We start from the raw sequence: 23,003 nt of genomic DNA, 5'->3' as shown, positions 1-23,003 counted from the left end.
ATCCAAGACCTCCCCCTTCCCCTGCCTCGGTTTCCCCACAGAGAAGAACAGAACTTACCTGCTTTGTAAAACATCTGACATCTGTGGACAGAACCGCGTTGCCAATGACCTCAGTCCTGTTATTACAATACCGCACGGCCAACCTCGCATCCCAGGCTTTGCGGCTGGTGGTACGGCAGTGCCACGGGGCCAGGTGGACAGAGCAAAGCGACCGCATCCTGCAACGCAGCCCAGAAGGAAACACTGGGGGTGGTCCAGCAGGAACACGGCATTCGGCTGGGGCACTTAACTGGAGAGAGAAAATCAGGACAGCTCACTAGGAGGGGAGAAATACAGAGGCCAGGAGCAAGCAGAGATAGAAGGAACCCTCAAAGAAGTATTTGCTTAAATTATCAGGTTAAAAAAATATATTATAGAGTATACTTAGATAGTTATTATAAAGCATACTTTTTACGTTTAACTGAAGTGATCATAATGAAAGGCTTTGAGATGCTTCAGTGATGGAGGCGACACTTACAGTTATGGAGTTGTACTGTAGAAGGCTGAAAAGGCACAGGTGAGTTCAGAAAGATGGATGTGCTCCTGACTGTGTAGTATTACCTGCCTAAATCATAACAGGAGGGAAAACCGGGCCAGGAGGGTCTTGGCCATACCCGGCCCCAAAGCATGAACAGAATAGTGTCCTTGAGATGTCACCAGATGGGTCGAAGGACTTGCCCATTTGAGGAGGAATTGCCCTCTGCAATTATCTTTGCTCTTTACTGGGCTCCATCTTTTTCCCTCAACTCACATTTGCAAAGCTAAACAACCTCCAGCTTTCCCTAAATTCTTTGAGCCCAAATTCACAGCTCCTCCATGAACCACAGCAGCTTGCCGGGTCACCCCAACGTCCAGACCAGGCACGTTCCTGGCCCCGCACCAACATGAGCATCCTTTGTGTATGATTTTATCCACATTTCAGACGCTCATTATTCTTCTTAGTCACCACTGCAAAACAGGGAGGCCAGAAAATACAGTTGTGGATTGTTTGATGGCTTTTGCTACCTTTTAATACCTCTGAGACCTGCTTGCTCCCATCATCCTCCTTTTTTTGCCTCTATTTTCTCCAGCAGTGGCATCCTGCCCACCAGCACGGGAAGCTCAGCTGCTATTCAGACAAGCAGTGGGAGGCAAAGTCTGGCACCCAGGAGGCTCAGTCCAAGTGGTGGGAGCTGGGCGACGGCCGGCAGCGGTGGTGCTCCATGGTGGAGGGCTCTGGAGTGGGGAGGTGCTGGGTTTCTCTGGGTCGTGTCTGTCTCCCTTCTCTAGAAGTGCAAAAATCTCCCCCGTTGCAAAGCTGCTTCTGAAGCTGAATTATTTCTCCCAAATCCAGCTTGCAGAAATTTCAGTGAACAGGATACTCTGGATACGCCTGCTTTTACACTAATTCAGGGCGCTTTGCCTTCATAATCTCAGCATCCCCTCCGACGCAGAGAGATGAGATTTCAACCAGCTCCACTTATGACCCCAGACTGAGCCCAGACTGGATCCAAAGACAAGCACAAAGCACCGAGTCCATCTCTGCGGACTCACAAAGATACTTCACGGTGTTCCCCGAAGCGTGCCGATCCCCTTTTCCCCAGCACCGGTACGCAGCATATGTTGTTCTGCCAACGTGGAAAAGCTGCAGCCACACAGACTGCACGTGCCCCCGCCCAGGCCGGGGCTGCAAGCCTGATACCCAGAAATCCAAGGAGCAGTGCTGCAGCCCTGCTAATCTCTTGCAATGCTGAGAGAGACAAGCAATTCCTCACTAAGTATCACAAAGCTGTGCAAACGACAGCAAACAGCGGCAGCCCCTGCCAAAATCACCTGGGCAATGCCTTTCTTTGAGCTCTTCCTTTCAGTTAACTTCAGGGGATTTTTTTTCATTTTGATTTTTTGGCTATGACATAAAAGCCATGAGCTGGGCGTGCCAGGCTGCCGATAACGTGGCTCTGCTGGGCACCCTGGATTCCTCCCCTCCCTGCCATTAATGCTGCCCGTGTAGTAAAACCACACACAGGCTCAGCACTGTGCTTGCTCAGTGGCGAGGTGCTGGGCCGCGTTGGGCACCGGAGTGATGGGGTCTAGGTAGCCACAGGTGGGTAAAGCATCCTTCAAGGCCCTGGCAGCCTCGTCGCCATCCTCATCCTGGAGGAAACAGCTTTTCTCAGCGACTACAACATCTCTGCCTGGCCCCATCCCCACTGGGGTGATGCCTCCTGCACCAGCAGCTCCAGCAAGGGCATGTCCTGCCTCTGCACCATGGCCCTGCGAGAGGAGTGGAAGCAAGCACAAATCGCCCTGGGGGGAGCCCTTCTCACCCCATGCTGCCCCAAAAGGCGCAGGAATGAGTTGTCCTCATGCAGCAAGGCCCAGATTTACTTCTCCAAGCCTTGGCCATCTGCAAGAGAGGTGTCTCCTCCACCTCGGCTCAGCAGAAGAAGATGGGACAGGGATTGGTCTCAGTTGTAGTCCTGATCAGGGGCTGGGCTGGAGCCAAGTGCTTGAACAAAACCAGCCCCATAATCCCGCTGCCCAGACTCGGTGCAAAGCAGGCAGCTAAAATTCACCCAGCAATGAGAGACCATGCAGGTAGCAAACCCTAAATCCTGACCCTGACCACAGTGTGGCACTGCTCGAGGGGACAGAGCCAGGAGCAGGCTCTGGAGACAGAAGGAAGGGGGGAATTCAATGTTTTCCAGAGCTCCTGAGCATCCAGGGCACCACAGACAAGAAAATCAGCTGGGACTGAAGCAGCACACAATAGGGAAACTTTTTTATTAACGGCCTCACAACAAGGTCTCAGATCACAAAGGCATAAAACGTCAACCAAAAAATACACTGCTAGGACACGGCTGAGCATGCAATACAAAAATTCTGTGCAGTTTTGTTATTTATCTAACAATTCTTCCTACCGCGGTAATGACCTAACTATTTTCCCTGGCATGTTTAAGTTGAAGACACATTTTGGCAGGAACAAGTAGTTATTGTAATGATGCATCAACAAAACACGCTTTTTCCCTAGCTGTAGTCAAGACACCAGATATCACTAGGTATGCTTTGAAATACAGGGTGGTAAGCAGAGACTCCCAGGGATGGGGAATGTTATCTCCTCTTTTAGTGTGCTACTTAGAATTTTAAGCAACTTCATATCCCTTAAGCTTTGGGCTTCTCTTAAGGAGAGGGAATGGGGGGGGAGCTGGTTTATGAGTTATTTCGCTATAAGGAACCTGAAAATAAATCCATCTGCGTTGCCTTCATTCAGAGGAGAACTGTTGAATTCCATTTCCAAAGAAAATAAGGAGAAACCCAAAACAGTTTCACTGTTTTCTTCCTGGTACACTTTAAGAAAACAAACCCAGGATGAAATCTTAACCAGGGTTGGCATTTTCTGAGGAACCTAAGGGAATGAAGTCTTCCAAATGGTATTAAGAGGGAGATAATCTTCTGGTCTCTTTTGCAAAACCACAGCAGCAATGTGGAATAGCTTGCCGCTCAGATGATTGCTTTGCCCTTCAAAGGGTGAAATCCAGCTCTGAACAGGGGGTACCAAGCACACAAGTAACAAAAGCATTATACTGCCTGCTTCGCTGGATAAATTTCACCCTACAGGCTTGAACCTGCTCTCAGTGGAATGGTGCCCACTGAGTTCAACAGTGCAGGATCAAGCCTTAGGCGTGATGCGGCAGGGTCAGGTACTCTGGTATGTCTTACTCCAATTCATTCACCACTGCAGAAATTTTGCAGCCAATTTGTCCTATAAAAGGCAACAAAACGTTTCTTTCTATGGTTTCCCTCCTCCCGTGTAATGGGTACCGCTGATCTCCGTTCCTGTAGTTACTTCCTGATGCTTCTCCTGCTGGACGAGGTTGTGGTGATGGTGTAGGATTTGGAGCCACCCCCAGAGGAGAAGCCGAGCGCCCCGCTGCCCATGCCTGCTCCCAGGCTAAGGCCTCCTCCCAGAAATCCACTGGAACCTCCACCGCTGGAGCTGACCACGGCTGTGGCACAGAGAGAAGCAAACGAAATGTGAACACCAGGGAACTTGGAACACAGTTTGGCACCCTCACAAAAAGGGCATTTTTAAATTGCAGCAACCAGATGAAAACTCTCTACGATCTCCTGCAAAACAGGACGCTAAATTTGGTCCAGAGCATTTATTCTCTGTGCTAAGCCAGATGCATGGGGGGGTTGAGCAGCCCATCTCCTTCTCCATCGCTCAGTTTGGCTCAAGACCCCCTGTGCATGGAGAACCCTCACATCATAAACACGTTCAGCTCATCTCGTGGTGCACCGAAGAGGCTGTGGGCACGTGGTTCCCCAGCTATCAGCGGCAATTAAGTGGATGAAATGTAGAGCCACTGGTTTAGAGCTGTAGACAGTGTCCCTGAGACACCAGCACCTGTCCAATGTCCAGGCAAGGTGAGTACGCAATGCTTCCCAGGCTGGAAAGACACCCTCTAACATCACCTTTGCACTAACTTCCAACCCAGGTGATGCCTTTTCTCATTAGTACACTTTCCTTCATACAAAAAATGTGAAGAAAGAAAGATCAGTATTCCCCTGAGCTAAATTTCACACAGATGAGTTAGAGCTGAAGCCTGCCATGGAGCCAACAGCGCTATCAACTTCTGTCTTGGGGGGCTCCCGTTTAAGAAAGGGGCTAACTGGGCTGCAGAAGCTAAGGCAGGGCACTGTGAGGCTCCTGCACGCAGACCCAGCTGGTCCCCACCTGCATTTTCTGTAGGCACATGGCTATGTGTAACTATTATAAATGATAAAATCAACTCACAGATGTTGACGTTGCCAACTCCATCACCAGCCAACCTGTTGGGAGAAAGAAAAACACAAGGGCAAAAAAGGAAGAGGACGGGTTAGACTCCGTATTACTCAGAGTTCCCCCAGGGCCTCAGCACTGAGGATGAAGACAATGGCAGTGAGTTATTACTGCTCTTGTAAATAATTCAGACAAGATAAGTGTGCCATCCAGCGCTTTGTTCTGGCCCTACATTTACAAACTCTGTTATCACCCAGGGGGGCCTGAAAGACCACAGAACCTCTGCCCTAATCCCATGAGGATTTGAGCCACTTGGAAATTTTCTGCCGCAGCAGACACATGACGGGAAACAACTTTTTCCTTCTCTGAATATTTTCACCAAAAGTATTAACTTGCCAGTTTGGCTCTTCAGCCAAAGCATTTTCAGGACTAACAATCAGTTTAATATGCAAGGTTTTCTCTTCTTTCCTTGCAGAAATTGGAATTGGGCCCTCAAAATGGCCCCAAGCAAAGGGAACATGGGGCTGGACCTTTCCTCACATAAAACCCATAGGTTGCACCCACCTGCTCTCCTCGCCCTCCAGGAGCTTCCTGTAGGTCGCAATCTCGATGTCCAGGGCCAGCTTGACGTTCATGAGCTCCTGATACTCACGGAGCTGCCGGGCCATGTCCTGCTTTGCCTTCTGCAGAGCTGCCTCCAGCTCCTCCAGCTTTGCCCTGGCATCTTTGACAGCCAACTCACCACGTTCCTCAGCTTCAGCAATGGCTGCCTCCAGCTTGGCACGCTACAGGGATGGAGCAGGGTACATCAGTGGGCACCTCACCTCCTTGGTGGAGGACACTACTGCCCATGGACTTCTGACACATCTACTGGCCAGACCATCTCGGTGTATCTGCAGAGCCCTGGAGCCATCTGCTCAACTTAGATCCCTAGAAGTTCATGCCTACACTTTTTTTTGAGCACTGGATGGAGATCAGCCTGCAAAGGAAGCTCATCTCATCCCAAGATCTGTTATTCCAAAAGGCAGCCCCTATTTCTCTCCACTGGCTACATGAAGACTTTCTTCAGGGGATCCTCAGCTTCTCAGCCCGCCCACACCGCACACAACAGCACAACACCTGGGGTTAATGCAAGCTCAGGTTTTTCTCTCCTATTACACCCCAGAGCTTGTTCAGAGCCAGTTGGTCTCCAGCAAGCTTTGATGTGAGGCAAGCGTGGACTCGAGCAGACCTGCAGTTAACAAACGATGCAGAGCTACCCCAAAAGCATCCCTGTGGGGCCACATCAAGCTGGCAGTCTAACACACCCTCAGCTGTGCCCCCTGCACCTCCACAAAAGCCCTGTGTTTGGCAGGAAGGGCTCACACCGAACACACGTGCTTTCTACCCTCATTCATTATTCAAGGGAGCTGTACTGGGTCAGCTCTTTGCCTGTAAGCCTGCGTTAAAGCCTCCCAGCCCTGAAACCAAATAAACACAAAGGGGTGAATCACAACGGCCTATCTCCAGCTCTGTGCACCCTGGTTATTCACAGCCAGTTTTCAGCCCCCAGCATGGTCTCAACCACTCACTGGTCTGGCTTTCACCATCGTTTTGATAAAGCGATAACAGCCCCTGCAGAAAGCAAACAGAACTCCCATAGAGCTGACAAATTCTTTTATGTGCCCAAACATGGTGTTCTCATCTGTAAAAAGGGAGTGGACAAAGAACTCAGAAGCAAGAGGGTACAAGGAATGTGTGTGGCTGGGAGGGAGGCCACACGCAGCCTTGCCCTTTGGAAACGGCTCTGCATCGCTCCCCTTCTGCGCTCCCCGGTCGCTGGCAGGCTTGTTCTCACCTACAGTTCAGCAGCCTCTCAGCATTACAGTGCTCACAACACAGTTTCTCCCTCCAGCAGAACCGAGATCTTTTGAAGTGAGCATTGCAGCCACCCCCAAACTGCTTCTACAGATGCTGCGTTATACCCAGATCCCTCGCACGCTTGTTGCTGCCAAATCCACTGCTCTGCAGTAGGAGACCAAGGGCAGCTCCTCACCTGGGCCTTTGCATTTTCGATTTCACCCTGCAGCCTCTGGATCATTCGGTTTATCTCCGAGATCTCATTCTTCGTGTTGCGCAGGTCATCTCCATGTTTCCCAGCAGTGACCTGCAGTGCCTCGTACTGTGACATAAAACAGCATAGGACAAAAGGATGGAGTCAGGCTGGCAGTCAATTAGCCGGCTAAAATCTCTCCCCCTCATGACACACAGGATACAGGTACTAACAGAAGCTGCAGCTGCCTTTATCTCTCCCTTAACTCACCTTGCTTTGATACCAGGACTCGGCCTCCGCTCGGCTCCTGTTGGCAATCTCTTCATACTGTGCCTTGACCTCTGCGATGATGCTGTCCAGGTCCAGGTTTCGACTGTTATCCATAGACAGCACCACAGAGGTGTCAGAGATCTGGGCCTGCAGCTCATGAAGTTCCTGCCAGTTGCATTAAAAACAATACTATTAATCACTGACTTTTAAGGGCCTCTCTTTTGGAAGCCAGTTAAAGATAGAATCTGAGAAGAAAAGGGAAAGGGAGGCAGATTAAGAAGAATTCAATCAAAACATTCATTAATTAGAAGGAAACCAACTGAATCACATCAACCTTGAAAGCACAAAGTAGCAAACAACAGCAGAAATGGAGCTGCTTCCTTATCACCCACATTTTGACAGCAAGGTTAGCTTACCCCACTCCTGAGATAAGAACCCAGCATGAAATGCTAGTCCAGGAAGCTTGAGCATCAGCCTCACAACAAAGCGAGGGCCAAATTCCACCACCTCACCCAAGGATGCAATGTGTCCAGTTCAATCAAACTCTTATCTTGCAAATAATGGGATAGATAAAGGCGTCTGGGGCAAGGAGCTTTCCTTTCTTTCTCTCACACAGCACACAAACACAGACGCACACACCAGCACTACAGCACAGCTATAATACGCTGGTTTTCCTTGTTTTCACACTAACAGCATCAAAAAAAAATAATGCACGTCCTGGCTACGGCTGCAATAAATCCATCTTACATCCCAGCCAGAGAGAAATCACTGTGACAATTCACAGGTTGTGCACTGCACTTGCAGGCTTTTTTCTGCTTAAGCAAGGGAAGACACCACGTCTCCATCTCCTTTCCTGTCTCTGGAACCAGCACATTCATTTTCTTAGTCCATTTGCTGTTCTTCACCCACTGGTGGTGCTACGCTGCAGCAGCCACAAGCAGCAGAAAGGACCTTACCGCTTCGTAGAGAGACCTCAGGAAGTTAATCTCATCCGTCAGCGCATCCACCTTGGCCTCCAGCTCCACTTTGTTCATGTAGGCAGCATCCACATCCTAAAAAAGAGTGATAATCCATTGAGATTGCCGTAGCTTTAATGACTACATCCACCCAACCTTTGATGGCTTCATAAGAAGCCATGAGGCCATCAAGTTCCCCAAGCTGTCTGCTCTCCATGTCCCATCTGCCCAATGACCACCACATCCTAAAAATTATCTACCAGTGTACTAAACATTACTGGTGCACAGGATCCCATAATTCCTGTAGGGTCCCCCGGACCTGTGCTTGCAAGTCCACTGTCGGTTTGGAAAGATACAGCCATAATCTAGGATATCCATGGCATCTGGCCCTCCTTCCCAGCTTCCTACAGGGACTTCAGTGCCTACACTGAGGCAGCCTTTATGCAGAAATGAGAGCTGTCATTTTTCACCTGCAGGTCTCTAGGCACAGCTGTAGCAAAGAGAGCGTAGGGGCAAAAGGGGGAGAAGGTCTGCAAACATATATCATCAGTCCCAGCTCACATCCATGGCCACTCACCTTCTTGAGCACCACAAACTCGTTCTCTGCTGCCGTGCGCTTGTTGATTTCGTCTTCATATCTGCCAGAAAAAAAGGGATTGGGGTGAAGTTAGAGCCTGGGTAAAAGGAAAAAAAGTCACAGTGAAGAGTTACCCCCATTCCCTTCCCTCTCCCTCCATTTCTCTTTGTGAGCCACCTCAGCAAAGCCTGTGACTTCCCCAAGCAGGCCGGCCAGAGGCAGAGGTTTGCTCTGCCACTGCAGCATGTGCATTATTGGCACAAGAGGTACCAGCTGCATGCCTCAGGTCCAGGGTACTGTTTAGATGAGCTGATGCCTGTAAGCTGTTCTAGTCCACGCTGTCATGACCACTAACCTGAAAAGCAGTTCTCACCCATGCTTTCCCCCATTCATCAAAATTCACTGCATTTCAGAAGATTTCTGCTCCTTATCCTCACTCATGAACAGCTACAGGACGGCAGCCTACGTCCTGAGGCTCTCGGCTTTTTCACTCGCCCCATTGAGAGAGCAAATACAAATGCAGAAGAGATGCCAGCAGATTTGGTAAATCCCTCGATGCTGATTGAACCACCTGCTAATGCCGCTTTCACCGCACTCTTCCTTCTTACAGCCATTTGGGAACGTTTTGCAGGTGGCAATCCCATGCCACTACCCCGGTAAGAGCTGACTAGAATTGTTCTCATTCTGCACAAAATGCCTGTCCTTCAAAGTCACACAAACTTCTGATTTTGGCTACACCCCTTCCTTAGGTCTTCACCTTGCGATGTAATGAGCTAGATCCTCAGCAGATAAGCCATGCTCCACTGATTTTATGGGAGTTCACTGATCTGTACCGCTCGCAAGCCTGGAGCTCAGAGCCTGCCTTACACCGTTCTAAGCGAGCCAACCTGCTGAAACAAACAGCAAGGATCTGCTGTGTGAATCCTGAAAGTCATCCAAGGAGCAGAGCAGGAACCAGCTTCTCCAGCTGTTTCGGAATTGCTGTTGCCATAGTTGGAACACCGCTCCATTTATTTACACAGTCCCTGCATGGCTAGCGCTGTAATTTGCCTTCCAAAGCATGAGCTGCTTCACTCCCAACAGCCTTCACATACCCCCACTTCTGCTCCGCACTGGAAGCTTGCCCATCTACACCGGCATAAATGGACGTTGTCCCTTTTCAGGTCAAGGAACTGCACCCGTTGCTATTGCAGAGTAATATACGACTTGCAAATTATGTGCTTGCGCTGTGTATGCACGGCCGGCAGCGCAGAATGGATAATCAGAGACAGGTAAAAAGACTGAATTATTCTAGAGCGGTTTGTCAAATTCCTAATTTCCTGGGGCAAGCTCCACCAAGCTGGTCAAGGAATTGACAAATCATTCAACGTTCTCCATTAACTCCCAAAGTGCCCGGGGAAGCCCAGTGCACTGTCACACCTTGGCGCGCCCTGCTCCAAGCCACGTGGACAGCATGAACGCAGTCTGCTCCTACCCTTGCTTACCTTGAACCACGCCCTCAGTCAATGCAGTTACTGAATGAGGGGCTGAACCTCATCCCTTGGAGCCTCGTGCATATCCATCCCCTCCCCTACCCCAGATGTAAACTCAGCATTACTGTGCAAATTGGGCATATGAAGAGGAAGCAACAGACACATAAAGAGCTGGTCATGTCTTAGGTATTCTACTTAGAAATGAGATTTTCTTCCTATAGAATGAATGAATTCTATAGGAAGAAAATCTCATTTCTATCAATGGGGAGAAGCAGGTTTGAACTCCAGCTACTACAGCCTCGCTTCTGCTGCTGCGCTAGCATCTTAGGCTCCTAATTCCTGCTTCCCTTCTCTTAACACACACAGGGTTTGGTTTTGCATGGACCTGTAAGCTGGAGGAATAAATATGCAGCTGTGCACCTTGCATTCATGTGACATGCAACTAAAATTAGGGCTAGAATTCCTCTGGGTGCAAACCAGGTCCTTGCTGCTGCCTGGCAGAGATGTGAAGTACAACCGTGGATGAGCACAGAGTAGAAATAACTGAGCAGGGTTGGGGGAAACATCATTACCGTGCACCTCCTTGGGAATCACTGGCTATTGACTTTCCCTAAACACACCCTGGGGATTATCAGATCTGTTTGCTTTCAGTTCCTGCCTGATCCAGTTTGCCAGCTCCCTCCTTTCTTTAGGCATTCCACTGTACAGCTGGGCTGGGCACAGGCTGGGACAAAGGCTACTTTCTTCATGGGACTCCTCCCAAGCGACACGATTTGGACTGAAAAATTGCTTAAAAATTGCAGGTCACCTGCTCCATTACCTACCCACAAAGCAAGCAGCAGTTCACCCACCGCCTGCTGAGCTCCCAAGGCATTCCTAAGGGCCTGAATGGGCACATCTAACCCAAAGTATGAAGCCATCCCTGAGGAGGCCCCAAAGCAAAGCCAAGAGGAGGGAGCCACTGAAGACCATGTAGGAACAATGGGCCAGGAACAACAAGCGATCCAGGCAAGAAGAATCCAGGCAGATTCCCTGGACTAGACAACTAACTCATGGCTGGAAAAAAAATCTCCGTCCCTAGCAGAAAAACGGGATATCTCTGCCAATCTACTGACCAACCTGCCAGCTCAACTACACCGTTAGATGGGAAGATTATACGTTACTTGGTCTTGAAATCCTCAACAAGATCCTGCATGTTCTTCAGTTCGCCCTCCAAGCGCCCTTTGTCATTCAACAACCCATCCAGTTGACGTCGCAGGTTGTTGATGTATGCCTCAAACATGGGAGCAATGTTACTCCGGGCAGTCTTCTGGTCCTGGAGGAGGCTCCATTTGGTCTCCAGTATTTTGTTTTGCTGCTCCAGAAACCGGACCTGGGAAACAACCAAGGGGTCATTTGTGAAAGTCGGAGGAAAGGGGGGGCTGACACTACAGAGTTTGGATCCTGGGGGAACAACAGGCTACAGATGGCGTCTGAAGAATTTAGATTGCTCATAGGAAGCACCTCAACTCTGGAAGGGTGATAAAGAGCAGGAGGGAGTGCTGCTACTCTGGGGCTTGACTTATGACTTTAAGGCTTTGTATGAATTACAGATAAGGAGATTCTGCTCGCCTGACACTTGACAGAAGCCATCCACAGACCTCAGAGTCAGGCAATTACTCCAACTCCAGGTCTGGATTCCTTGCATTTTGAGGATGCCAGAGCTGAAGTTTACACAGGACATAGGATCAATTAGCGCAAGACAGCAAAGCAACAGAGGTACAGGGCAGTGCAAACAAACACAGCAAGCCCTGACTTACATCAAGACCTGTTCTACTGGGACAATTCCTCTCCAGGAGGCCCCCTCCTCCCTGAATTTGGCAGTGGTGTGCTTGGGTGCAGATTTGATCTTTAAAGCCTGCACCCACATTATGGGCAATAGCAGCTAAATAAAGGGGGTACAAAGCTGGCCAAAGCAGGGCAAGACCCTTTACTGATGGCAATGCAAGCAGGGCTTTAGTAAGAGTTAATGGATTGCAGCAGGCAAGTCACACCACATTCTTGGGGACCTGACGCTAAGCCCATTTGTGAATCCCCCACTGGGTTAAGCAAGCTTTGGGTCAGACCTGCTTTTAAGCAGTGTCCACAGAGCTATCGGTCTTTACAACACCTCACCTTGTCAATGAAGGAGGCGAATCTGTTGTTGAGTGTCTTGATTTGCTCCTTCTCCTCCTTGCGCACCCGCTGGATATTGGGGTCAATCTCCAGATTCAGGGGCGTCAGGAGGCTCTGGTTGATGCTGACCTCCTGAATGCCCCTGGGGCTGATTGGCCCACTGAATCCCATGCCCCCATAGCTGTATCCGGAGCGAGTGCTGTAGGAGTTGCCACCTCCAAGGGAGATCCGCTTGTTGGTGGAGCCGAAGTTGTATAGGCTGGGGGTGCCCCAGCCACTTGCCCTGCCTAAGCCGGCACCCCCTCCTACTCCACGGGTCGAGGAGACCGTGCTGACCCGCACTTGGCTGATCCCTGGGACGGCTGCAGAGCGAGAGCTGAAACTCATGGCTGCTGCGAGGATGTCTTCAGTATCCCCCACCCTTCAAAAGCTCAGGGAAGCTGTGCTGGAGACCAGGGAAGTGAGCGAGTTCTCCCGACTGCTTGTCCTTTTATCCGTTAGAAAAGCTGGGCTTGGCCCAAGGGCAAAAGAGGGATCATTTTACTGCCTCGGAGAGCTGGGTGTGCCTGGCTGCTTTCCCACCCTCCGTCAACCTGCTGAATTCGAGCAGAGGAAAAGGGAAGGGCCAGAGAAGGGCCAGGACACACCTGGCGCCGTGTCCCCGCACTCAGACCTGGCTTTGTTCTGCTCCTCTCTTTGCCTCTGCCACATGTGCAGCCAAGGGACGTGAAGCACGGGCTCTTCTGGGCCCCCTTGGCAGAGAGTTATAACAGGACAGGTCCGATCCCCATTTTCTCAAGGCTTCCCCACTCTCTCTGCTTGCCTAAATGGATATTGAAATGAAAAGAGGTGGAATATGCATTGATTTTTAACTATTGCAGAGCAGGTAGCTCCCCTGTGCAACAGCAGAAGGGAGATAAGGAGCCTCAGCTCAGTGCCAGGTCCAGCCTAGTTTAATATAAACCAAAGCCAGCTCCAGCCTTGGACACATACACTATACTCTGCCAGCAGCACCCAGCGAGTCTGCACCACGCAGAGGAACGAGGGCACCAGAAGAGAAATGCCACAGATATTCCTGGACACCATGGGTTTGCCTCCTCTCCCCTGTTTGCGTTAAAATAAAGGTGGTTTAGGTGGGCTGCGCTCTGCACGCGGAAATGCCCAGTGTGCCAGTTCACACTCAAAAGGAGACAGGAGAGGTTTCTGCTTGAATTTCTGGGCTCCTATGTAGAAGAGGCAGAGGCAACAATTAGTTTTATGGGCTTTCTGCATTTTCAAATAGTCTTGAAGGGCCAGATCTCTTTACTATCAGGTCATAAATCCTCCATGGAATTTCCAAGCCTGGCCTGAATATGTCACCCTTCAGCTCTTGCCCTCATCAGGACTGCAAGATAGTGCTGGCTACCTATTGTGGCCAAAGCTTATTAAAAATATGTACTTCCTTCTCTACAGAAAGAATTCAAGCTGGCTGGAGATCCCCGCTACTAAAGGGAAATTCTCTTTTTGAAGGAGGGAAAGGGGGAGATCGAGTCAGAGACATACGAGGCATGATTCCTCCCTGCAAGCTCATTCAGCTGCCAAGAACAGAAAAAAAAAACACCCAACCCATTGAGTGTAAAGCAAACTTGCGTGTTAAGCACACCCAGCTATGCTTCACCTGACGGCTGATGTAGACAGGCTAGGGTTCATTTCATCTGTACATAGCTAGCAACAGGGCAGAAGTCTCCGGCTGCTTTACATAGCTCCAGGTCCTTCTAAATTCGTGGAGAGGGACAGGCGGCTCTCTTGCAACTCCTCTGGGTTGTCTTGAGAAGGCAGGGGTTAAACCTGAAAGTGTGATTTAGAGTCAACAGTCAGGCAAGAGTAACTCCCACCAAAGTAAGCCCCAGCTGCTGGATTTTATCAGGTCGCATTCCAGCCCCAACTCCTCCATATCAGCAGACAGGGATTTTTTGCACACCACGACACGCAAACGGGAAAACACAAGGCTGCTCTCAGATAAACTATCATAAAGGCAAAGCTGTTCTCAGCAGCATCAGCAGTAAGAGACCCGAACTTCACCACGGTTTGCACTATCAAGGGCCAGATCAATCAAAAGCTCTTTTCTAATCTTGATTACTGCCATGCGGCACCACTGACTCTAGGTAAGGATGAGTCCGTCTTCCATTCAAAGTTCAAGCTTTCTTCTCTGTACCATTAAAAACCCAGCCAATGCAGGAGAGACGCAGGAAAGCCGCGTTTACCTTGCTGCTGTACGCTCCCCGTGCCGCAGCTAGCCTCTTTAGACCCCCTGCACTAATTACAACCCATCCTGCGAGTGAACGTTCCCCGTTTAAATCTGGTTTCAAGTAAATTTAAGAGAGAGCAGGACCCAGCAATCCAGAGATGTCACAAGCAGAGTTTGCTTGTGTTGTTGGGATGCCATGGTAACACTGCGTAGTTTCACAACCGCTCGGACGGGTAAATACTTCCCAGCCCACATAAATGACCCTCAGAGATTCAGGTTCGATAACACGGAAGACACGGTATGGACTGGTTAAACACCCTCTCAGGGAAGCAAGGGCAAGTGTTGGGTGCTGCCCCTGGGGAGGTTGAACCCCAGGCACCAGGACAGGCTGGGGGCTGACCTGCTGGGAAGCAGCGCTGCCCAGAGGGACTTGGGGGTCCTGGGGGACGACAAGGTGGCCATGAGCCAGCAGGGTGCCCTTGTTGTCAAGAAGGCCAATGGCATCCTGGGGCGCATCAAGAGGAGCGCGGCCAGCAAGGCAAGGGAGGTTCTCCTCCCCCTCTGAGAGGGGATCTCAACAACACCTACAAATATCTCAAGGGTGGGGGTCACGAGGATGGAGCCAGACTCTTCCCAGTGGTGCCTAGCGCCAGGACAAGGGGCCATGGGCACAACCTGAAGCAGAAGAGGTTCCAGGTGAACGGGAGGAAGAACTTCTTGACTTGGAGGGTGCCCGAGCCCTGGCGCAGGCTGCCCCCAGGGGGGCTGTGGAGTCTCCTTCTCTGGAGATATTCAACCCCCGCCTGGACGCTGTCCTGTGCCCCCTGCTGTGGGTGAGCCTGCTTGGGCAGGGGGGTGGCACTGGGTGAGCTCTGGAGGGCCCTGCCAGCCCCGGCCATGCTGGGATTCTGCGAGGCGAATGCTTCGACATTGTGACTGCTGTGCTTGGCGTCATGAGCCAGCCCAGGCCCTGCGCACATGGAAATAGCCCAGCACTACACACCGGCACTCACAAAGTCGACAGAAGAGTCACAAGGGATAAATCCCTCCATAAACCCTTTGGTAAGCAGAGCAGGTGCTCAATTGCAGCCCAGAAAGTTAAAAAAAAAAAAAAAAAAAAAAAAAAAAAAAAAAAAAAGTAGTATGGTTACATCCTAATGGAAGAGCAAGAAACCTTTGCAGGCAAGGAAAACTGTGTGTTCAGAATACATTATTATGCTGATTGGTGCTAGCCTGTTGTTTCCACATCCTCTGTCGATATCCCCAGGACTATCTCTTGCTGTGTGTTTAGACTGCAATGTTTGGATTGAAAGCCTTCTGGAGCAGGGAGTGCCCTCAGGTTTTGTGTTTGCACAGCGCAGCCCTAGTTTGCGATTACTGCTCCAAAGTGCTTCGGCAGTGAGTCATAAATTAATTAGTGTCCTAACAACAAGCAATGTTTTGGTGGTCTCATGATTGGGATATCGCAAGAGCCCGACAGAGCACTCGTGGGGCTGTCAGGAGGACACTGTCAAGCTGTTATTCTTGCTAACGACATCAAAAGCAACGCCAACAGAGCGGCGCTTGCACCGACACCTGCCTCCATAAAACCGCCGTGCTGAAGATTCCCCCCATGCTGCGCTCACAGCTCCCCTTTTCAGGATCTAAGTAGGATCTAAGAAAAATTTCCAGCTCCTCAGCAACTCCTGGGAATACAGAGATTGCTCCAGAGGGAACTTGTTCTCTTGCCGTCCTAAATGCAGGCACTGTATGTCAATAACGAGGCACAAACAAACCACATTAGGATGAGGATAATTTCATTATCGTGAAATTTTATTGATTTCTTCAGGCCTACTTCCTGTGTCGCTCAGGCTGTAAAGCTCAACGCAATGACGCGGCTCTTCGGGCTCAATGACAGGGAAGCGGCTTTTCCACAAAGGCGAGGGCTGGCTGATTTGAAGGATTCATTTGTTCCAAAGGTTGGTAGCTCGGTACAGTTCATTGCCTTGCAACAGGAACCCTCCTGCTATAACTCAGGGCCTTATGTCTACCTAAGAAGGTGTTTAATTGATGGCTTTAGTTTTCTGCCACTGCCCACTTCCAAAGCACTCGAACCTGCTATGATTCCCCTATTAATCACCACTCTTACCACTATTAGTCTCCACTCACTTAGGCTGATGTTGGATAAACCAAATGGGCTGAAATCCTCACCTCTTTCACAAACAAGCGGCTTTTCCAGGGACCTCAATTCACTTCTGTGGCCTCTCTCTGCTCCAGCGCCCTTGGCACATGCATCAGTATTGTTCGCGCCACAACTTCATGCGGTTTTACACGTGCAAGCCGCATTTTTGCTCTCCACTCTTACAGCCCAGCAGCTGTAACAGCCCTCAGGTCTCAATCAGTGCTAGAGGCTGGTACGATGGGTCTCACCTAAACTACGCTGCGTCTTCCAGCTCCACCTCTCTCTGCAATGAAGCAGAGCAGCTTTACTATTGAGGAGGGAACCAGCAGGCATAGCTGGAGGCAGCTACAGCCTGCGTTAACAAGGCTCCCAGCAAGCTCCTGTCCCTCCAGGAGCTCCATCTCACCTCTCCTCCTCCCTCTGCCCGCTCCGCTGAGGCCTGGAAGCTCTCGGCTCAGCTCCTTGCTGCCTGGCCGCTCCTGGGAAGCTGCCTGCTGTAATCCGCTGCTGAGAAACACCTCTTCGAGCTCAGAATTGGCCATGTTTGTCCCATTAGCTGAAACCCCAAAACAGCATCGGTCAAAACCCAGAGGCGTTTAGATAACAGCACAAAACCACTCGCCAGCACCTCCAGGAACAACTTGGACCCCAAAGGAGTTGCTGCTGCTGGAGTCTTGCCACCCCCAACACTTCCCAGTTGCTCAGCACCGTGATATAGCTCCCCCATCCCACAGATTGAGCCCCACATGCCTCCTGTCCTGGTTGCAGAAGGAGCGTTTACACCCCCCGCTGCAGCTTGCAGCAATGGGAACCTCCGCACGTTGCCATGAGCCCCTGGACGAAGAAGCAAACCCAGCCCAAGCAGGCAGGATCCTGCCCAGGGACACAGCGCGTGGCAGGGCACCAGCTCCTCAGAAAAGCCCTCTGTGCATGGTGGAGGCACTCGAGCTGTGGATTTTCCCCCCCTGCAGCCTAATTTACAGGCACCTAAAGCTATTTTCTTTCCCCTCTCCCCCAAATTACAAGATCTTATGATTACAAGAAATCATGAAGGAATAACTATAAATATCGTTATGATTATGTATAATCATAATTACATGGATAATTTTTACATGAAAGTTGAGAGTTACTCCCACTTAAAGCCTTAAGAAAAAACAAACAAACAAATTAAAACCCTACAGTTCTCAGAGCTGAGGTGAAATTGCCAGCTCTGGTAGCACCGGGCTCAGTTTTTCTGGAAACGGCACATCTCGGAAGAGAATGGAAAATCCATCTTCTGTCCCCACAAAAATCACAGGCAACTTTTGAGCCCAGCCTGTTGAGTCTGTTGGTCTGTTCGAGTTCCTAACAGCTGAGCCAATCGAACCTCTGGGGATCCTCCCCCTCTGCTCTGCCCTGGGGAGACCCCACCTGGGGCACTGCATCCAGTTCTGGGCTCCCCCGTTCAAGGAGGATGAGAAACTCCTAGACAGAGTCCAGAGGAGGCTACAAAGATGATAAGGGGATGGAGCATCTCCCCTACGAGGAAAGGCTGAGGGAGCTGGGCTTGTTCAGCCTGGAGAAGAGAAGGCTGAGAGGGGATCTCATCACCACCTACAAATATCTCAAGGGTGGGGGTCACGAGGACAGAGCCAGACTCTTCCCAGTGGTGCCCAGTGCCAGGACAAGGGGCCATGGGCACAACCTGAAGCAGAAGAGGTTCCAGTTGAACGGGAGGAAGAACTTCTTGACTTGGAGGGTGCCCGAGCCCTGGCCCAGGCTGCCCAGGGGGGCTGTGGAGTCTCCTTCTCTGGAGATCTTCACCCCCCGCCTGGCCGCTGTCCTGTGCCCCCTGCTCTGGGTGAGCCTGCTTGAGCAGGGGGGTGGCACTGGGTGAGCTCCTGAGGGCCCTGCCAACCCCAGCCATGCTGGGATTCTGGGATTCACATGGTACAGAGCAGGCAAGCCAGATCAGATATGAGTCCATCTATCTTGAGCCAGTAATACAAGCTAGCCAGCCCCAAAATACAGGGCATTTATAAAGCAATCCTTCCTCTGGCCATATTTCTCCAGCCATCAGCTGTTTAAGCCTCCCCAGGTTGGAGGTTGCACCTTGACCAGCACGTTGAACAACTCCCGATGGTCCTCTCTCCCCACTACTGGTCCACTCCTTGGTTAAACTCACCCCCCGCTTGCTACAGCCTGCGGCAATGAGATTGCACATGGCATGAGAAGATCTTCCTGCGTTCCTGTTTTAATTAACTCAATTGCAAACTAATGTGCCCCTTCAGAGCAGATGGAAAGCGTGAGGTTATTTCACTGCAGTCAAGGGAACACCGCCAGTTTACAGCGGCTGAAATAAAACTAATGCAACCACACTCAGCATTATTGCAGGAGTTTGTGGGCCTGATTCATGACTAGGTTAAAGGATAATGCCGCAAGTGAATGGAGCAAAGAAGGAGAGAAACAGTCTAGCAGAGTCATCAACAAGAAATGTTCTTATCAAAATTTTGTTCTTATCAAAATTTTGTCTCATCTGACACAGCTTGGGCAGAGTCAATGGCATGATGCCACTTTACACCACCTGATCCTTCATCTCCAAGCCCAGGAAGGATTAAGGTCTTACTTCCCCCAGAATACTAAGCATCCAACATCGCAGCCATCCTAATTCACCCGTTTGTACAGCCCTTGGCACAACGAAATTGCGGACAACGACTGGGTTTCCTAACAGCTACCACAATACAAATAATCATCTTCACCCTGGTGACTTACACGGGAACAAAGCTGTTCTGCAACCTCTGGCCCCAATTACGAATTCCAAGATCTTTTGCAAAATCAAAGCTGTCCAAACAGATCTGTTGCCCAATAAATGCTCCTAAGGAAGAAAAACAACAAAGAAAAACATAGAACTGTATGCGGTGTTTTAGAGGTAAACTGTCCCGCCGGCAGGAATTACGTGGGAGAGCCAGGAGTAAAACCCGTATCGCCTCCCTCCACTCCCACGCACGGAGCGACACGTTGCCAAACACGTGGCTGAGCTTATTCATTTGAGTCTTCAGGCCACCGCGTTGCCGAAACTCCATCAGATTCAGTGTAACTGCCCTCCGGCTACAGAGGAGGGTACCAGCCAGGGTTTCCAATGATGGTTTCTCCTGGACAAGTGCCGTGGATGTCCACAGCAGGGATGTTTTCCATGTGGAACTGCAGGAATTTAATGAATTCAACATGTAAAAATGGGAACTTGCAGGGTCTACCCAAAACAGCTCAACCTGTGAGCAGGGGAACAATTTTGTGAAGGGCAGAGAAGCAGAAAAGCAAAGGCAGAGGGGCTAAACCAAAGAGGTGCAGGACCTCCTCCCAGCTGAGTCACTATCAGAAGAAGGGCAAAAAAAAAATTCAAACAGTTTATTTGTTATGAGTGTTTTATTAAGGCTATAATCCCCAAGCTGAGATGGTTACCTCTGCTTACAGAGGGGCCAACTCAACTCTCAAGGAGACAAAGGTTTTCTCCTACAATCGCAAACACGGGAAACACAGAAACAAGGAGAATCACGCTCCCAAGATCTGGGCTTCAGTACATCCCACCTATCTGCTCTTGCACCAGCCAGGTATTTTATCTCAGCATGTATATCTCAGCCAGCAAGGCACACTGCTCCAGCACCCAGCTTTTAACCCCAGTATGACTGGGTTGGAAGCTTCCAAATGAAAGCAAAAAGGAAGGCGCAACCCTGCCTTTCCTCTGGTCTTCTCCCAGGCTGGGACTTGGTATGAGGTTTTACAGTATGAGCAAAGGGCAAGATTGCAGCCTTGGACCAGATGGGGAGCCCAGCCCTGGGTGCTGATAGCAGCAGAGGGTGTGGTAGGTCTGTGTCAGGCACCATCATAATCAATACATTCAATTATGACAATAATAATTATAATTATAATTATCTTGCACCCACCCATGTTGCCTATGACATGAATGATTCTCTCCAGGTCTGTGGGAGGGGAGGGAAGACGAGGTCCAGCATTGCGTGGAGCTGAGGCTACGCACAGCCATGCCTGCTGCTCAGAGAAACCTCCTCCAGCCCCAGCACCCAACAGCCTCCTCCCTACGCCCGCCAGCACCCCAAGGCCACCTCCAGCCATCCGCTCCACTTGCGGCAGGTTTCCACGCTACAGGAGGACAGCGTGGGAGGAGAGAGGCTTGGCAGGAAGAGGAGAAGAGGAAAAAAATAGCGCCAAGAGTGAGAACAGCTCTCCGTGATGCTTCCTCCCCATGCACCGTGGGCTGCACAGCCCCTCAGTGCAGGGAAAGAACTTTACGTGGTATAAAAAAAAAAGGCATAAAGGGCCCTTCAAGGCAGGACTGAGCTTCCAGTTTACAGCAGGCGTGCACCAGGCATGAATCAGTTGCACAGCATTTGACCCCAGGAGTTAAAAATCAAGATGAATCAGATCTGGTACCAGATTTAAGAGGGATTACAGGCTCGCTCCTGGGCTCAGTGCCAGCGTGGCCCTGACACAGTCACATACGTGGGGCCGCGCGGGGCCGTCGCACGGGCACACGCAGCCCGGCCATGCCACATCATAGCTGGCCTCCCAAAGCCGAGACAGCGAAGAAAGCGGGCAATTCCTCCCTCTGCCTCAAGGTGCTGACTTGGGCCCGTGCCTGCACCCCGTGCACGCTACAAACCTGCCGAGCTACGCTACGGGGCACACCATTTGATGCCAAAGTTTCCCTTGCAGACACGTCGGGACAGCAAGCAGCTCCCAACCGCGCGCTGCACTACTAAGAGGAGGCTCCAGGAGTTAGCCGGCCCCCGGGGGTGACCCAGCACCAAACCCATGCACACAGCAACTGCCCCTTTGCAGCGATCCAAGCACTGACCAGGAGCAGAGCAGGCCATGCCCTGCACCTCTCTGCCCATGCTGCAGAAGGGTTGGGGTTGCATCATTTGGGAAGTATGCGGCACGACAAACCACCCCAGGAAAACTGTGGTGAGGTGCAGGCATGGCCGAACGCCTGCTTTGCATTTATTCCAGAAAGGTGTTGGTGGCACAAGGCGAAACGTGGGAGACTGAGATCCAATTCATGGAAGTGGTCAGGAAAAAAAAAAAAAAAAATAGACATCAGCCTGATGATGTGGCCTCTGAAAAGAGCAGGCACAAGGCAGCTGCAAGTGAGGGGGCACAGAAGCACTGGTTCTCCCGCACAAGGAGCGGGACACCCCAGCAGAAACCCTGATCTTTGTGGGATCCCACAGCAAATCGTCCCTCAGTTTGTCCTAACAGAGCTGCTGCATCAGGCAGTGCCACCAGCCCTTCTCCCATTCCCACCCTCGCCATGCCCCTGCTCCCAGGCCGTAGCTCTCACCCGATGACAAATGCAGCAGGAGCCCAAATCCCCATCCTCACAGAGAAAAAATAAACCCAAAGACCTCTCACCTCAGCTGCCATCCCTTAAATTTCAGGGTTCACTCCCGCTACCCTGATTTTAGGAAAGAAGCCACTTGCAGGTTTCTTTGCCTAGAAGAATTGCTCTGGATTAATTGCCTGGATTGCTCTGATCAGCCACCAATCCCCACCTTGGGGCAAAACGAGCCGTTTCTGCAATTCTCAATGCAAACGTCCACCTTCTAACCATCACTTTGATGTCTTAGGTCTTCCCCCCTCCCTCCCCCCCCCCCAAAAAAAAACCAAAAAAAAAACAACACCATCCCAGTGGATTTTAGCCTCAGAACCTACATGTTGCAGAACAGGTAGATGGCCTCATAAATATCCTGCAAGCTCATGAAGAGCTCAAGGTTCGCAGTACCCACTGAAACACAATACATCATTATTTATGCCGCCAACCATGTGAGAATGACACACAATGCAGCAACAAAATGCCTAATTAAAAGTGACACAAGAACAGGGAGACAGATTGTAATCAGAGTGGTGGATACTGGGTGCTGTCTAAAAGCAATGAAGTCATTTGCTCAAGTATGGGTTGAGAAACACCAAGCAGTAAATCCTCATGTTGTGCGTCTCATTTATGCTCTTTTTATAAGCAGGGGCATTGAGAAAGGAGAAGCCATTTGCCAAAGTAACAGGACAGGTTATTGGCAAGGGAACTGGCACCCTTCAGGCTCCCGGCATAGCTCAAGAATGGGCTCGAAGAGTGGCTGACACAGGACAAGCGGGGATGACGGAGAGCCGAGCACACGCAGAGAATCACAGAATCATGGAATGTTTTGGGTGGGAAGGGACCCCCAGAGGTCACCCAGCCCAACCCCCCTGCAGGAGCAGGGATGTCCCCAACCAGACCAGGTTGCTCACAGCCCCGTCCAACCTGGCCTGGGATGTTCCCAGGGATGGGGCCTCCACCCCCTCTCTGGGCAACCCCTGCCAGG

At 50.7% G+C, this 23,003-nt stretch overlaps 1 protein-coding gene across 3 annotated transcripts in view; it reads right to left on the bottom strand.

The window, feature by feature from the left end:
• Positions 1–2,872: 2,872 nt before the first annotated feature.
• Positions 2,873–23,003, bottom strand: part of LOC104134646 (keratin, type II cytoskeletal cochleal) — a 70,241-nt gene continuing 50,110 nt past the window's right edge. For all 3 annotated transcript variants that reach the window (XM_035903689.1, XM_035903690.1, XM_009648225.2), the window contains exons 4-12: positions 12,263–14,089; positions 11,272–11,480; positions 8,637–8,697; positions 8,060–8,155; positions 7,104–7,268; positions 6,837–6,962; positions 5,366–5,586; positions 4,817–4,851; positions 2,873–4,025 (exon numbers count right to left, since the gene is read on the bottom strand). In XM_035903689.1, the coding sequence (XP_035759582.1) occupies positions 3,862–4,025; positions 4,817–4,851; positions 5,366–5,586; positions 6,837–6,962; positions 7,104–7,268; positions 8,060–8,155; positions 8,637–8,697; positions 11,272–11,480; positions 12,263–12,649 (1,464 nt within the window). In that variant the 5' untranslated portion in view covers positions 12,650–14,089 and the 3' untranslated portion in view covers positions 2,873–3,861. The remainder of the gene's footprint in view (positions 4,026–4,816; positions 4,852–5,365; positions 5,587–6,836; positions 6,963–7,103; positions 7,269–8,059; positions 8,156–8,636; positions 8,698–11,271; positions 11,481–12,262; positions 14,090–23,003) is intronic.

This window comes from Egretta garzetta, unplaced genomic scaffold (assembly GCF_000687185.1).
Source record: "Egretta garzetta isolate BGI_Z169 unplaced genomic scaffold, ASM68718v1 scaffold581, whole genome shotgun sequence".
In the NCBI taxonomy this organism is placed as follows: domain Eukaryota; kingdom Metazoa; phylum Chordata; class Aves; order Pelecaniformes; family Ardeidae; genus Egretta; species Egretta garzetta.
This window is presented reverse-complemented; position numbering and strand designations above follow the sequence as displayed.